At 39.6% G+C, this 12,435-nt stretch overlaps 1 protein-coding gene across 3 annotated transcripts in view; it reads left to right on the top strand.

Annotated features, from left to right (window-relative positions):
* The window catches only part of Rabgap1l (RAB GTPase activating protein 1 like), a 569,277-nt gene that overhangs the window by 540,663 nt on the left and 16,179 nt on the right, over nucleotides 1-12,435 (top strand). For all 3 annotated transcript variants that reach the window (XM_051186069.1, XM_051186071.1, XM_051186070.1), the window contains exon 22: nucleotides 10,979-11,083. In XM_051186069.1, the coding sequence (XP_051042026.1) occupies nucleotides 10,979-11,083 (105 nt within the window). The remainder of the gene's footprint in view (nucleotides 1-10,978; nucleotides 11,084-12,435) is intronic.

Genomic DNA, 12,435 nt, shown 5'->3' with positions numbered 1-12,435 from the left:
GCCTTTTCTGTAGCCCCAACTCAAAAGCTTTTAAGTGGGTGATAAAACCTAAATATTAAGGAAAATAATAATAACAGGGCAGGATGAAGCTGGGGGAACCGGCATTAAATCTGATTTTTTTTTTTTTCTGCCCAAAGCTAGAGATTGAACCAAAGGCAAGCACTTTATCATTCAGCTGCATCCCCAACTCCTAAATTGATGTTGAAAATAAAAACAAACTAACAAATTGTGCTGCTTGGAAAACAGGAAATAGAAGGTAGAAAAAGAATCCTATTCAGCCCCTTTAACAACAAATTCAACTCATCCTAGTCCATTTGGAAGTCAACAGAAGTCATGAGGAGGATGTGACTCTAAGAGCCATCACTGAGGACCGTCCCCATTCAGCCTGATCTCAGGAAAACAGGGCTGCATGGAAAGTCTTGGTTCCATACTGGCTTTCCAGATGCATATACTCCCCCCTGATTCTACCATTTTGAATCATTTATTCTCTATTAATTTTCTTAATTCACTTAACTAAGTGAAAAAATAGGTTTGTGCTCAGTAGGGATGCAGTGAAATGAGCTTAAACCAAAATGAAAGTTATTTGATACTTTGTACTAAGCCTATATAATGCTTAAGCAAATGGTTAAATTTTCAGTGATTACTCTGGAAATGCTAAGCACTGTGCATAGTAACCTATAAATACTGTCCCCATTAATCTTCCCAATAACCCCATGAAGTAAATACTTTTTAATGTATACGATAGTAGGAACATGATTTCAGACCTCTGAGATTTTGCCATGCCTGATCACTCAATATATGGATGAAAGCCACAGGACTTTGCTCACCAGTATCTCTGCAACAAGGGTAATGAGACATCTGTGCAACATGGCTATGCTTCTGAAACAAAGATTCCAGTCTAGCCAGGCGGTGGTGGTGTACGCCTTTAATCCCAGCACTATTTGAGGCCAGCCTGGTCATAAATTGAATTCCAGGATAGCTGGGGCTATTACACAGCAAAATCCTGTCTCAAGGAAAAAAAAAAAAAAAGATTCCAGTCTGGTAATCATAAAAATGTACAGATCAGCTGTGCTTTACAAACGGATGGCTGATAAATTCCCTCCTCTGTCTCCCAGTCAGTGAGAGTCTCTTTCTTGAACTTCATTGATACCTTTCCTTTCTCTACCTGTCCATGAGCCTCTCTCTGATGTCTGTGTATTCATACAGTGTCTATCAATGTTGTGTCCATAATAAAGAAATGAGAACTTGGAAAAAGTTTAAAAGTAAAGATTTAATTAAAAAATGAATATGAAAGTTTATTTACTACAATGTTACTTATAAATAAAATTTAGAAATGATGCAATGTCCAGTAGTAGAAGAGAATGATAGTATAGAACAGGTTTTTGAAATATTTTTTTAAATAATGAAGCTAGAAAAACAATATGCATTACATAAAGAACATAAAACTTTACAAACAAGAATATTGCTTGAAAAGTCATCTTACTGGCAAGAGAATCCCTTTTGTGTATTAATCTGAAATGACTGAAAGTGACTATTGAATACCTGTGTACGTCATGTGGGTATTAAATCAATTCCTTTAGAAAGGATTCTCCAGGCAGTGGAGATGGCCCAATAGGTGTAGTGTTTGCTAGCAAGTTTGAGAACCTGAGTTTGAGTCTCCAGTACATATGTAAAAGCCAAGCATGATAGTGTACATCTCTAACCCAGCACTGGGGGAAAGGACACAGGCAAATCTGGAGTTTGTGGGCCAGCCCTCCTAGACAGATTGGTGAGCTCTGAGAAAGACACAAGACATTAATCCATTAATCTTTGGCCTCTACACACACACACAGAGAGAGAGAGAGAGAGAGAGAGAGAGAGAGAGAGAGAGAGAGAGAGAAAAGAAAGAGAGAGAGAGTTCATCATGCCTTTATTTCTTCCCTTCCTACTTTGCTATATCATGGCTCTCTGCCTTTTAAAAAATTGATACACTAGAACCTTCATTTTGTAGCTAGTTATATAGAAGAAAAAAACAAAAACTGTGATTTCGTGTGTATCTCCTGACTTCTGACTTTGCAGTTTCTGCCTCTGCAAGGAGGTTCTTTCTTGTCACACAACCTTCAGGCCTTCTGCTATTCAAGGAAAGGCATCAGTCTGGGAGTGAAAAGACTGGCTTTGCCTGCTCCTCCTGTTTGCCCAGGACCTTTGCTTTCAGTAGATCAGAATCCAGTCTTTTAATCAAAATGGTAAACATTAACAAACATGAAAATAGGTTGTATGTGAAGTAAATAAATGCTAACTAGGTACTTTTTCAAAATAAGTAATTCTTTGCTGTTGTCATTAGTTCTGGATCAGGTGTCCTGGATGCCCTGGGCAATAGAAGTACCTCAGCTTTTATCTCAGACAAAGGACTCTTTTCTTCTGACAGCTCACCCTTAGACTCCTTATTAAATAAGGATTCCTCAGGGACCAGAAATCATCAAAAAAGCGTCTTCATTTCAGTGGTTTAAGGCCCTTTCTGCCCTCCTCTACTCTCAAGGAACAAGAAAGAAGAGTTAAAATTAGTGCCTTCCCATGAAAATATGTTTGAGCTCCTTCTGACCACGAGCCAGAAGCTTAGGTCTTGAGGGGAACATTCTTTTGTTTTCTTCTAAATTGAACAATTGGCTTGGTGAGTTCCATTAAAAATCATTTGTATAAGATCTTCATCTTGGGTTACTCAAGCCTTTGATCAGGTCACCGGTTGATTTGTGATTAAGCAGGCATTGCAGTCACTATTTCTGTCCTGTATTTTTGTCACAGAAGCCATCTTCGAATATCAATAAGCATTACAACTAAAGACTTGCTAATGGTGTATTCAGACTATCAAATTATGATGAAAGTTTTATGATTTGGATTCACAGGTGGAGTTTGAATAAATCTGTTTAATATTATGAGTGTTAAATACTGTAGACATGCCTGCTTGAACAAGGTATAATACTACTGGCCATACAAAAGAGTCCAGAACCTATTTTTACAGGCAGAGTCAGGTCATTTGAGAGCTGGTCCTATTTTATTGATGGGTAGGAGAAAGACTTCTACTATACTGTTTAACATAGAGGAGACTCTTGGAGTGAAATTTCCTAGAAGACTGTGGAAGTCCATACACACAGGGCTCACTGTGCTGTGTACATTGGACACTTTGTCAATAAATTACATAAAGCTACCTATCATGGCCTAACAATGACTATTCGGTAAGCTGTCTCCTTCTCCAGTTCGCTAGAAAGCCACATCCATTCATTCATTCACTAACCACTTAAGAGATTGCTCCTATCCCCAGGGTGGCTGTGGTGTCAGGGACACAGTGAAAAGCAAAAGAGATGTGATTTCTCCTGGTGTAAGTCCCATGCATATTTATCACAGTGCTATGGAGTATAATAGGAGGGATAAAACAACAGAGACAATTTAGACGGGAGTGAGTGGGGCAGGCTTGGGTTATGGTCCCTGTGATGTGAATATGTGGCTGGAACCAGAGAGAGAAGTTAGGACTCCAGAGTATAAAAGCAGGAGAGGCTAGCTATGTTAAATATATGCAGGGGATTCTAGTTAATCTTGTTTCTATATCCAAGATAACAAACATACTGTCTAAGCTACCCCTGTGTATCTAGGAGCCTGGATTTCTGATACAAACTGCAGCTTTTTTTTTTTCTCTTTTTTTTCTTTTTTTTTATTATTTTATTTTATATAACAAAGTCCAATTAAATGAAAACAAACATACACAATATTTGGGAATTTGGGCGTGGTTCTTTCCAAACTACTTCCTGCTGGTAAGGGGCACTATCATGGGGGATTCGAAGAAGATTCAGAAATCCTGGCTGTAGTCTGTAGGGCTGTTTTGTGCAGCTGTTTTGAATGTAGGATCAGCTTGTACTCTGTTTCAGGCGGTCTGGCGTGATCAAACCACATTAGTCTGGAAGGAATCCACATCTTTTTATTTTCTGTGGAAACAAAAATAGAAATCCTTTTCCCCAGTAACTTGTTCTTCAACTTAAATTTTGGAGTCAAAGCATTTTTTTTTATATTTAATTTATTATTTTACATGTCGGTCCCAGTTCCCTCTCCCTCCCTCCCTCCTTCCCTCCCTCCCTCCTTCCCTCCATCCCTCCTTCCCTCCTTTTTACCCTCTCTGCCCTCTCACATGCACTCTAAACACCCTCCCCTCCCATCCCCCCACCCCAATTCCATATGTAGGGAAATGCCATCCAGTTGGGGTCATGTAGATCTGACAGGTCATGTGAAGTAGGGACTAGGGCTTCTCTCCTGTCTCTAGGTTAAGGCAGTTATCCTTCCATGGGGGATGTTTTGCAAGGTCCTTTTGTGCACCAGGGATGCGTCCTGGCTCCACTGTCTGAGGTCCCTTAGACTGCTCAGTCCTTCTGGCTGAGACCCATATTCAGGGTGGCCTGAGTCAGTCCCATGCTGGATTCCCAGCTGTCAGTCTGGGGGCCCATTAGCTCCTCCTTGTTCAGGTAAGCTGTCTCTATGTGTTTCTGCTGCCTGGTCTTGTCCTCTCCATCTGCATCTGGGTTCTAGTTCGACTCAGTGTTTATGTATGGGTGTTTGCTCCTGTTTCCAACAGGCATTAGTTGAGAGCTCCATGGAGAAGTTAGTTGTTGATCTCATTCTCCGGGAAGGGCATTTATGATAGCCTTTCCATGGAAGCTGAGATTGTTAGTTGGGAGCAGTCTTGTAGTTCTCTAGACCTTTCTTTGTGTTCAATTTTATCTTCAAACCAATATTGGCTCCCTCTTTTATGTTCTCTCTCTCTCTCTGTCTCTGTCTCTCTCTCTCTCTTTCCTATCTTCTATTCCTAACCAGGCTCAATCTTCCTGGTCGCACAGGTTTTCCTTTCCTCACCCTCATTTTCTCCTACTTCTCTCTCCATTCGCTGTCCTCCCCCACTTCACCTGAGCTCTGAGGGACTTGTCCCTTCCCAGTTCTGTGAGGGACTTTATATGAATCTCTTAGAATACACCTTGTATCCTAGTTCGTCTGGTGATGTGAATTATAGGCTGGTGATCATTTGATCTAGGTCTAAAATCCATATATGAGTGAGTACATACTGTGTTCCTCTTTTTGTGACTGGGTTACCTCATTCAGGATGGTTTCTTCAAGTGCCATCCACTTGCCTGCGAATTTCAAGATACCATTATTTTTTTCTGCAGAGTAGTATTCCATTGTGTAGATGTGCCACATCTTCATTAACCGTTATTCAATTGAGGGGCATCTAGGTTGCTTCCAGGTTCTTGCTATTACAAATAGTGCTGCTATGAACATAGTTGAACAGATGTCTTTGTTGCATGGATGTGAATCCTTTGGGTATATGCCTAAGAGGGGGATTGCCGGGTCCTGTGGTAAACTAATTCCCATTTTCCTGAGGAACCGCCATACTGATCTCCAAAATGGCTGTATGAGTTTGTACTCCCGCCAGCATTGGAGGAGTGTTCCCCTTTCTCCACATCCTCTCCAACATAAGTCATCACTGGTGTTTCTAATTTTAGCCATTCTGGCAGGGGTAAGATGGTATCTCAAAGTTGTTTTGATTTGCATTTCCCTGATAGCTAAGGATGTGGAGCATTTTCTTAAGTGTCTTTCAGCCTTTTTGATTTCCTCTATTGAGAATTCTTTCTTCAGTTCTGTACCCCATTTTTTAATAAGGTTATTTGGTGTTTTGTTGACTAGTTTCTTGAGTTCTTTGTGTATTTTGGAGATCAGCCCTTTGTCGGATATAGGATTGGTGAAAATCTTTTCCCAGTCTGTGGGCTGCCGTTTGGTCTTGTGGACTCTGTCCTTTGCCTTACAGAAGCTTCTAAGTTTGAAGAGGTCCCATTTATTAATTGTTTCTTTCAGTGTCTGTGCCCCTGGAGTTATGTTCAAGAAGTGGTCTCCTATACCAATTTGTTCAAGGGTACCTCCTATTTTCTCTTCTAAGAGGTGCAATGTGGCTGGATTGATGTTGAGGTCTTTGATCCATTTGGACTTGAGTTTTGTGCATGGCGACAGACATGGGTCTATATGCAGTCTTCTACACACCCTCATCCAATTGTGCCAGCACCATTTGTTGAAGATGCTGTCCTTGCCCCATCGTATAATTTTAGCTGTTTTGTCGAAAATCAGGTGTTCATAGGTGTGTGGATTAATATCAGGATTTTCAATTCGATTCCATTGGTCTACCTGTCTATTTTTATGCCAATACCAGGCTGTTTTCAGAACTATAGCTCTGTAGTAGAGCTTAAAGTCAGGAATGGTGATGCCTCCTGAAGTTCTTTTATTGTATAGGGTTGTTTTGGCTATCCTGGGTCTTTTGTTTTTCCATATAAAGTTGATTATTATCCTTTCAAGGTCGGTGAAGAATTGTGGTGGGATTTTAATGGGGATTGCATTGAATCTGTAGATTGCTTTTGGTAAGATTGCCATTTTTACTATGTTAATCCTACCTAACCAAGAGTATGGGAGATCTTTCCATTTTCTGGTATCTTCTTTAATTTCTTTCTTTAGAGTCACAAAGTTCTTATTATATAGGTCTTTTACTTGTTTGGTAAACGTTACACCAAGATACTTTATGTTGCTTTTGGCTATTGTAAAGGGTGATGTTTTTCTGATTTCTTTCTCTGTCTCTTTGTCATCTGAAAAAAGTAGGGCTACTGATTTTTTTGAGTTTATCTTGTATCCTGCTAGTTTGCAGAAGGTGTTTATCAGCTAGCTGTAGGAGTTCCCTGGTAGAGTTTATTGGGTCGCTTATGTAAACTATCATATCATCTGCAAATAGAGACATTTTGACTTCTTCCTTTCCAATTTGGATCCCCTTGATCTCCTTTTGTTGTCTTATAGCATTAGCTAGAACTTCTAGTACGATATTGAAGAGATATGGAGAGAGAGAGTACAGCCTTGTCTTGTTCCTGATTTTAGAGGAATTGGCTTAAGTTTCTCTCCATTCAGTTTGATGTTGGCAGTTGGTTTGCTGTATATTGCTCTTATTATGTTTAGGTATGTTCCTGTTATCCCTGACCTCTCCAATACCTTTATCATGAAAGGGTTTTGAATTTTGTTGAAGGCTTTTTCCACATCTAGGGAGATAATCATATGGTTTTTCTTTTTCTGTTTGTTTATATGGTGGATCACGTTGATAGATTTTCGTATGTTAAACCATCCCTGCATTCCAGGGATGAAGCCTACTTGGTCATGGTGGATGATTTCTCTGATGTATTCTTGAATTCGGTTTGCCAGTATTTTATTGAGTATTTTTGCATCGATGTTCATCAGGGATATTGGTCTGTAGTTTTCTTTCTTAGTTGTGTCTTTGTGAGGTTTGGGTACCAAAGTTATTGTGGCCTCATAAAAAGAGTTTGGCAATGAACCTTCTGTTTCTATCTTGTGGAACAGTTTGAGGAGTAGTGGTATTAGTTCTTCCTTGAATGTCTGGTAGAATTCTGCACTGAATCCATCTGGCCCTGGACTTTTTTTGGTTGGAAGGCTTTCGATGACTGTTTCTATTTCATTGTGGGTTATAGGTCTATTTAAGTTGTTTGTCTGTTCTTGATTTAATTTTGGTAAGTGATAGTTATCCAGAAACTTGTCCATTTCCTTTGAATTTTCAATTTTTGTGAAATACAGATTTTCAAAGTATGACCTGAAAATTGTCTGGATTTCCTCTGTGTCCGTTGTTATGTTCCCCATTTCGTTTCTGATTTTGTTAATTTGCATGTTCTGTCTCTGCTTTTTCGTTAATTTGGATAAAGGTTTGTCTATCTTGTTGATTTTCTCAAAAAACCAACTCTTTGTTGCATTGATTTTTTTTGTATTGTTTTCCTGGTTTCTATTTTGTTGATTTCAGCCCTCAAGTTGATTATTTCCTGGCGTCTGCTCCTGCGGTGAATTCGCTTCTCTCTGTTCTAAGGTTTTCAGTTGGGCTGTTAATTCTCTTATGTGACTATCCTCTGTTTTCTTCATATGGGCACTTAGTGCAATGAACTTCCCTTGTAGCACTGCTTTCAAGGTGTCCCATAAGTTCGGGTATGTTGTATCCTCATTCTCGTTGAATATTAGAAAGTCTTTAATTTCTTTCTTTATTTCTTCTTTGACCCAGGAGTGGTGCAATTGCACATTGTTCAGTTTCCATGAGTTTTCAGGTTTTCTGCTATTTGTGTTGTTGTTGAATTCCAATTTTAAAGCATGGTGGACCGATAAGATACAGGGGACTATTCCTATTCTCTTGTATCTGTTGAGGTTTGTTATGTCACCTAGTATGTGGTTGATTTTAGAGAAGGTTCCATGTGGAGCAGAGAAGAAGGTATATTCTTTTGTCTTTGGATGGAATGTTCTATAGATGTCTGTTAACCCCAGTTGAGACATAACTTCTGTTAATTCTTTTGTTTCTTTGTTGAGTTTCTGATTTGTGGTCCTGTCTAGTGTTGAGAGTGGTGTATTGAAGTCTCCCACTATAAGTGTGTGAGGTTTTATCTGAGGTTTGAGTTTTAGTAGTGTTTCTTTTACGAATGTGGGTGACTTTGTATTAGGGGCATAGATGTTCAGAATTGAGACTTTGTGTTGATGGATTTCTCCTGTGATGAATATGAAATGATCATCTTCATCTCTTTTGACTAATTTTGGTTTGAAGTCTAACTTGTTAGATATTAGGATAGCTACGCCTGCTTGCTTCTTATTTCCATTTGATTGGAAAATCTTTTCCCAACCCTTTACCCTGAGGTAATGTCTATCTTTGAAGCTAAGATGTGTTTCTTGTATGCAGCAGAAGGATGGATTCTGTCTTCGTATCCATTCTGTTAGCCTGTGTCTTTTTATAGGTGAGTTAAGACCATTAATGTTGAGGGTGAGTAAGGACCATTGATTGTTGATTCTTGTTTGATTTAGGTTTGTTGTTGGCAGTGGTATTGTGAATATATTTGTTCTCCTTCACCCTTGGTTTCTGGTGTAGTTGGATTATCTGTTGCCTACATTTTTGTGGGCATAGTTACCTTCCTTGGGTTGGAGTTTTCCTTCCAATACTTTCTGTAGGGCTGGATTTGTAGATACATATTGGGAAAATCTGGTTTTGTCATTAAATATCTTGTTCTCTCCATCTATATTGATTGAGAGTTTTTCTGGATATAGTAGCCTAGGCTGGCATCTGTGTTCTCTTAATATTTTTAGAACATCTATCCAGGACCTTCTGGCCTTGAGGGTTTCCATGGAGAAGTCAGGTGTAATTTTGATAGGTCTGCCTTTATATGTTACCTCTCCTTTTTCCTTCGCTGCTCTTAATATTTTTTCTTCATTCTGTATGCTAGGTGTTTTGATTATTATATGTCGAGGGGTCTTTTTTCTTTGGTCTAGCCTATTTGGGGGGTTTGGTTTTCTTTTTTTTTTTTATGGGCCTGGCCTTTTTTCGATTTGGAAAGTTTTCCTCAATGATTTTGTTGAATATGTTTTCGGCACCTCTATGCCTGTTATTCTTAGGTTTGGCCTTTTCATGGTGTCCCACATTTCCTGGATGTTTTGTGTTAAGGATTTGTTGGATTTATTATTTTCTTTGGTCGATGAATCTATTTCTTCTAGTTTATCTTCTGTGCCTGAGATTCTCTCTTCCATCTCTTGAATTCTGTTAGTTATGCTTGTGTCCGTAGTTGCCAATTTTTTGCCCAGCTTTTCAATTTCCAGCATTCCTTCTGTTTGTGTTGCCTTTATTTTCTCAAGTTCAGTTTTCAAGTCTTGAACCATTTCCTTCACCTGGTTAATTGTTTTTTCTTGGCTTTCTGTACTTTCCTTAAGGAATTTGTTCATTTCTTCCACTTTTTTGTTTGTTTTTTCCTCCATTTCTTTAAGGGATTTTCTCACATCTTCTTTGAGGGCCTCTATCATTTTTATGATGGTAATTTTTAAGTCGTACCCTTCTGCTTCCTCTGATTTATTGTTGTGTTCCATTCTAGTTGGTGTAGATTCCGTAGATTCTGGTGGTGTCATGTTTGTCTTTCTGTTGTTAGGTGTTCTCTTGTATTGCCTTCTTCCCATAGCTTCTTCCAGTAGGTGTTGGTGGTGTCTCCCCCCTCTCTCTATGGTACTTTCCGATGGGCTTATGTGGGTCTGAGATTCAATATCTCTAGCTCTGTGTGGTCCAAGCTCTCTAGGAGGTTTCTCTGCAGACAGGGATCCAGGGATGGGGTCAAGGATGAGGATCCAGAAGAAGATGCCAGCAGGTACTCAGAGTGGTCCTCTGGCCAATAGCTCTGGCCAATAGCTGGCGGAAGAGGGCAAGGGCTGAGCTGGAACTTGAGAAGGTTTTGCAGGATAGTGGGATCTCACTGGAAACTGGCACTCTCCAGCTGAGACCTCGTTCTTTGGCAGAGGCCAGGATTTGGGGGTCAAGGATCTTGCCCACAGGAACTCCGAGTCCAAACTGCAGCTTTTCATAGCCCCTCACTCTCTCTTGTAGTTTCTGCTTACTTTGCTCACAGACCTATATGAATGAATAACCCTGTGGGCCACTTTACCCCAGCTAGTTGTCAGATTTTCCTACCAGAACATGTCCATGGATCAGTTTGTGTGTTTGTCCTCTCTGAGTGTCTTCTCTGGGTCCTCCCCATGGGTTTCCAATTCGAATCTTCTGTGTGAAGCTCTTACTCCTCATCAGGCCCATCTCTTGGGCCTTGGGACATGTGCTCTTGGGACATGCAAAAATATGCAAGAAGTATTTAGAAAGAACACAGACTTCAATGTCATTCAAACCCACATCCAAGTTATATTTGTTATATTAGGTTTAACCTAAGATTGATCTCTCCAAATCTCAGTGTTATTAGCTATAAATAATTATTCTGTAAAGATTAAAGATAATAAGAGCCTAGTGGCTGGAGAAAAAGCCACCCCCAAAGTAAGTTGGAAGAGAGTAGAATGGCCTGAAGTAATCAAAAGCATGCACATGATACCATCCCCTTCTGTAAGGCTGTCCCATTTTTCCAACTTGCAGGCAGAGGACAAGGCTGATGTGCTGAATAAGGAGCTCCTCTTGACCAAGCAGAGGTTGGTGGAGACTGAGGAAGAGAAGAGGAAACAAGAGGAGGAGACTGCCCAGGTAAAAGGCACAGGCAGGCTTTTCTCTCTCTCTGTGTGTATATATGTGTGTGGATACACTTACATGAACTTGCTTAATATTGTAAAAATAAATAAATGTAAAAATTGACCCCCCCCCAATCAAGGAGAATGGTAAGCAGTAATTCTCCCTTTGAACATCTTTTAGGAGTTTGTCTTCACTGAGATGTCTAGCAGGAATGTTGAATGCTTTTCTAGATTTAATGACTTTGAGTTATGATCCAAGAGCTTTGATGAATTTGGAAATTTTTTGTCATGTCTCCAAGATCGTTGACTTGTGAAGTAGTTGTAAATGCTGCTAAACTGGAGTTCTATGGTGGCTTTGCCTGACTCTGACAGGAGCCGTGGCCTCCATCAATAGCTTTAATTTCCTGGGTCACAGTGTGGTACTGGAGATGACATTGTAGAATTCCTTACAACCAACATCTCCTGCTCAGGACATGACTAACTTCCAGAGGGAGAAGTCTTCTGAAATTCTGAATTTCCTCCCTGGGGGAAATTCAGTAATGCTAAATATAAACCAAATTTATTCTCAAGAATTTCAAAGGCCTTCATCCAAGCAGCCAGAGAAAAGTGTCAGTGAAGACACATATGGAGAGATGTGTCATTAGCACCTTCCAAGGTCTATAAAAAAAGTTCTGTGATGTTTTTCCCATTGAAATATGTTTAAAAGATGAATTCTTCATGTCAGCATCTCAAATTATGAATTGGAAGACTTCATCTTTAAAAAAAAAAGATTTATTTTATCTTCATTTATATATATGTGTATCTTTGTATGTGTGGTCAAAAGAGGGTTGAACGCCCTGGAGCTGGAGTTACAGACAGTTGTGAGCCTCCTGACATGAATGCTAGGAACTGAACTCATGTTCTCTACAAGAACTTTATGCCATCTTATCTGCTGAACCATCTCTTCAGCCCCAGTAACTCATCCTTTTTTCTGTGTATATATTGAAAGACTACCAAGAGCTGGGTTTTTTTTTTTTTTTTTGCTTGCTTGCATTCTTGTTTGGCCAACAACTTGGCAGAATCCTGGTACCTGAGTGTTTTCATCACTTAATCTTCCTCTATCATAGAATTCTATAGCTGCTGATGAAAAAAGTAACTGTGGCTGCTGGTATAAAATTTATAATTTAGTATGTCACTGACTGAAACAAATACCCCCATGCAATGCTATGTTTTCATTTTTTCCTTTTGTCTGGTTTTCTGAGCCTTCAGTTCTTAAGATCTCTTATATTCCATCCCTCCCTCCCCTACTCCACAATGTATCAGCAATGGCAGTGGGGACTATAGACAGGAAGACCAAAATATAGCAAACATTAAGAGTAACATGCTTAG

The sequence above is a fragment of the Phodopus roborovskii genome, unplaced genomic scaffold, assembly GCF_943737965.1.
Source record: "Phodopus roborovskii unplaced genomic scaffold, PHOROB, whole genome shotgun sequence".
In the NCBI taxonomy this organism is placed as follows: Eukaryota; Metazoa; Chordata; class Mammalia; order Rodentia; family Cricetidae; genus Phodopus; species Phodopus roborovskii.
Note: the sequence above shows the minus strand (reverse complement) of the source record. Positions and strands in the feature narration are given on the sequence as shown.